The sequence below is a fragment of the Malania oleifera genome, chromosome 4, assembly GCF_029873635.1.
Source record: "Malania oleifera isolate guangnan ecotype guangnan chromosome 4, ASM2987363v1, whole genome shotgun sequence".
Lineage (NCBI taxonomy): Eukaryota > Viridiplantae > Streptophyta > Magnoliopsida > Santalales > Ximeniaceae > Malania > Malania oleifera.
Window position 1 is genome coordinate 122,310,502 of NC_080420.1, and position 4,648 is coordinate 122,315,149.

General features: G+C 37.1%; 1 protein-coding gene across 1 annotated transcript; it reads right to left on the bottom strand.

Moving 5' to 3' along the window:
• Window positions 1–765: 765 nt before the first annotated feature.
• On the bottom strand, window positions 766–2,784 carry LOC131153448 (probable glycerol-3-phosphate acyltransferase 3). Its single transcript, XM_058105768.1, has 2 exons — window positions 2,047–2,784; window positions 766–1,953 (listed from the first exon to the last, which is right to left on the bottom strand). The coding sequence occupies exons 1-2, from the start codon at window positions 2,755–2,757 to the stop codon at window positions 1,075–1,077; spliced, it is 1,590 nt and encodes a 529-aa protein (XP_057961751.1). The 5' UTR covers window positions 2,758–2,784; the 3' UTR covers window positions 766–1,074.
• Between the last annotated feature and the right edge of the window lie 1,864 nt (window positions 2,785–4,648).

The window sequence follows — 4,648 nt, forward strand, 5'->3', positions numbered from 1 at the left end:
TATTTTTTTTTTATAATAATAGTGAAATTCCTGCAATTCTGTGGACGTAGACAAAATTACCAAATCACGTAAATACTGTCTTGTTCATGTGATTAATTTTTTTTTTCTTTGGTGTGCTTCTTTCTCTATTTTATTTCTCACAAGCTTCGGGAATTTGTTGTTAATTCCCAACAATAATTTCTCCATTTTATGTTAACCAAAGGAGAGAGCGCAGAGAGAAACTCTCTTTTTTTTTAAAAAAAACCAAACATACTATAAAGTAAAGTCTAAGCCAAAAGCAAGAAAGAGTAGAAAAGAAATGACTCGATCCTCTTATTTCTTGAACTAGAGATTCAAAAATCGGGATTCTAATGCATTTAAATACAAATGGTCTAATGAAAGCAATAATCCCACTTGAGCTTTTGATTATCTCTCTTGGCTTACCTGTTGCAGTGTGTCAACTTCTCACAGTTGAACTCAATAAACCTGCTGATAACAATATTATTCATGGGAACACTATTAAATATTAATTGATCAATTACTTATGGTGAGACTTGAGAGGAGAGCCATGAGAACCAGGGAACAAAAAAAAGGAGAAAAATAAAAAGACCCAGAATAGAGCAACCCAGAAAAACATAACACAAGCTCCCAAAAAAATCACTTTCAAGAGGTATTGAATTTGGATTTGTATGGATATAAAAAAGATATAAAGAATTATATCAAATTTTGTCAAAATCTAACCAAATCCAAATCCATGCTCCAAAAGCAGTGTAAATAGAGAATAAATAATAATAATAATAATAATAATAATAATAATCAACTTTGATGCACATAAGACAAATAAAGGCAAAGGCCAAGTGCTACAAAATATACATATAAAACCAGCAGGCAACAAAGGAACCAACCCAAGGCCTTTTTACCAGTTTAAAACCCAAAAATCACTCTTTCCCTGAAAGTATTTTTCTTAGGAACAAACAGCAACTAGTACCTCTCTCTCTCTCTCTCTCTCTCCATATATATATATATATATATATATATATATGTATGTAAGTATGTATATCCAACTACAGGTCTTGGTCCTATATATTTGGTTTTCTATATAAACCCCTCATTCCCAGCCAAGCTCATATACTTGTCCCTCCTTGTAAGACCGGTGCACTCAAATCCTAAAGCATTAGCAATCTCAGCCTGCACATGGTTAGCTACATCAAACCTTGATTTTCCACCAATACCACATGTCATGGACGCCGGTAACTTCCCAAGTATCTTGAGGGTATAGACTGGATATGGATTCAGAAAATGGAAGAATGGGTCTAAACATTTTAGCCCACTTGCAGTTGTGCCATAAAACATGCTAACCTTAACATCGATCGCTACCAGGACGATCTCAGTACTCATCTCTGCAAATAAAGGGCTAAATCTTAACAGAAATGGTTCCCTGCAAGTGGTTCCTTCAGGGCAAACAACAAGGTCACGTCCTTGTTGAAGCACTCTTCCAATTGTCCCTGCATCCCTCTCTCTTTCCCGGGTTAGCCGGACGGTCCGGACCGGGGAAATCACCTCGTTGAGCTTACTCAGGCTGTAAGTAACAGCAGTGATATTTTTCATGAGAGTAGCTGCCACATAGATTGGGTCAAGAAGGGTTCTGTGGTTGCATACATAGAGTATGCCCCTTGCTTTATTTTCTTCACTGTTCATGGTTGCAGTATGGGGTGCCGACGATGATATTGTGTTTCTGGTGCCAGTGAAGGCCAGAATGGGAGAGGAGAGGTTGTAAGGCAATAGTAAGCCAAAAAAGACTCTGGTGATGAAAAGGAAGAACCCGAGAGGGAGCCATAAGAACATGACTAGGGTGGAAAGAGGGGTTGGCCTGAAAGCCAATCTTCCATCATGGAAGATCAATGGCTTTGGGTACTTGTCCTTTGGGAGGATCTTCCAGATACTCTTCTCAGCTTCAGTCACCATGTAAACCTCCTGGTACAACACAAAATGAATTACAAGGACATACATATATAACCAAATAACGTTAAATGTTCATGAGAGAGAGAGAGTTTTAAGATGACCAACCTCACAACGTAAAAAGAGTTGTTCATCAAGAGACGTTTTCAGGGAACCAATACCGATTGTAGAAGAATCTGTTTTCTTGTCTCCAAAGATATCATTCAAAGCAATTGCACTCCTCTTTTCCTCCATTAGACCCACAAAATACCCACAGACAACCTTTAACTCTCTTCCAACCACAAAATCAACCCCTAGGTAATCTCTCAAGAACCCTTCCACCATAACTCTAGGCAAGTCACTCACCCCCACCTTTTTCCCACATCTCAACACCACCTCCAAGCCTTCACACCCAACATCTTCTAGGAAGAACTTGGGCAGAACAGTTCTCCCAATTCTAAACTCTTCCTTTCTGATGCCAAAAAAACATATAAAGACCATTGCTTCAAGCTGCGGCTTTTCACCAAGAAGGCAAATAAGAGGGTACAAAAGAAACAGAACAAGAGCTCTTAAGATCCCTCCAGCTTCAAAAGCCACCAACATGAACCAAGGAAAGAGTGAAGATGATCTCAGCAGTGCACCCTCCATATGAAAAATCAAAGCATAGTCTGAAAACCTGGGCAGCCTGTGGACAAGAGAGGAGTACTTTTGAAATTTCAACTGGGTATTTGCACGGGGGTTGCTGATGAGCTTTCCCTGGAAAGAGAGTGGGTTTCCTGGTCTTCTAAACAAAACAAAAAACAATGAAAGAGCATGAAACGGGAAAAGCTTTCCAGCCATTTTTTTGTTCTTATTTTGTGCAAGGAGTTCATGGGCTTTTATACAGGCTGATTGTGTAGAAAAACCAAAGGTGGTCACCCGCATTGAGCCAAACGACAGATCCTGTGTCATTTTTCCACCGCAAGTAAAAGATAGCAGCAAATGCCCCTCATTTTCGTTTTCCTTCTATTTTCTTTGCAGCCCTTCTGATATTTCAGAATACAGGGATTGGCTCCCACAAGACCTTGCACCTATCCTACCCAAACCTCATACCTGTCCCTTGAAGCCTAATATGATATCTTCTATGATTATCAAGGAGAGAGAGAGAGAGAGAGAGAGAGAGAGAGAGAGAGAGAGAGATTATTTCCTTTAAAATTTACTCACAAGTTGCACATATCAAGATGTAACAACTCATTTTTAATGCTATGTATGTTCACGTCCATATGCCAGTTCAGCGAGTTTAAAAAGGACCAATTCATAGCAGTACGATATCCTGTGAACTTCAGGAACCAACCACGATCACAGGTTTTGTATCTCATTTAAGAGAACTGTCCAAGAGCCACTAGAAAATTTTCTCTTCCATTTTTTTTATTTTATCAGTTGATCATTTTTTAAACCTTGCCCCCATTTATTAGTACTTGAAAGTTTTATGAATGAGATGTATCAAATATTTAATCTTGCGTAGTTTCTCATGCCACAACTATAGATTAATCACCTCTGAATACATAATAATTTTTGAATAATTCACTTTCCATTATTCTGTGCAAGTCTCAGCTTAAAAACCGATTGGTGAAATTTAAAGCGATCAAATTGAAAATTTACGCACTTATATATGTTGTTAAAATGGCCTTTGGTACCAACAATTTGAAAATATCATACATGACTCCCACGAGAGGAAGCACCTAGCTAGAACCCAAACTCTCAAACCCCCCCTCCCCCTCCAAATTGTCCTCCAATGCACTCCAGATATTTTCAAACCCTGCCTCTCCATTTGAAAGACAGGACCACTAAGTCCACATGCATGAGTCATTTTGCTCTAAGCAAACAGTGTAAATTACCTGGCTAATTTTTTCAAAAATAAAAGACAAAAAATAATAAATAACTTGCCACGTGTTTGGCTAGATTTGGTTTGACCAATTTCTTTTGGGGTCCCTAGCAACCTACTACGTATGACTTGGGATATTTTTTGGGTTGGGAAATGAAAGGCCTAAACTGCTCATGGACCCATAAAGTAAATGGGAAATCATTGGTAAATGCACTAAATAAGCTGAAAAGTAAACTAGGGTTCAAACAGTGAACAGCCATAAATGAATGCAAGTCAAATGCTCAAGCACTATGCTACAAAAATCTCAATGGCTGACATTCCTTTGGGAATTGCCGAATTGGAGAGATTCCCAGCTGTACTTTTTTCTTTGGATAGCGTCCGGGTATCCCAGCTGTACTTGTCATACAATGTGGTGGTATAGCTTTTTTAATCCAATAAAATCTAAAGGACACTGGCTGAATTTTCTGAATTTGACATTGTCCTTGAGTTTCTAATTACTAGATTTAATCTTTATAGGTAAAAACAACTCTACATTGGTTGAACTCTTCATTAAAAAAATAATTTACATCATTAATATATGATTTTTTAACTTTTTATTTAATTAAAATATATATATTAGTTAAACAATGAAATTCTCCAAGAGTCTATGTAACTACCAGCTAATTTGAGTTTGTTAAGCCAGTTATATTGTTAGTTAATTATTGGAGAGTTAATTAGTTAGGAAGAATATTGTTATTATTTAACTATTTTTCAGTTTGTAAATTTTCAGTTTGTAATTTTGTTATTGTTTGTTCTCGTGTAGTTAATTTTTAGCTATAAATATATGCTGATGTAATGAATTATCATAATGAGAATTCAGAATTTCTC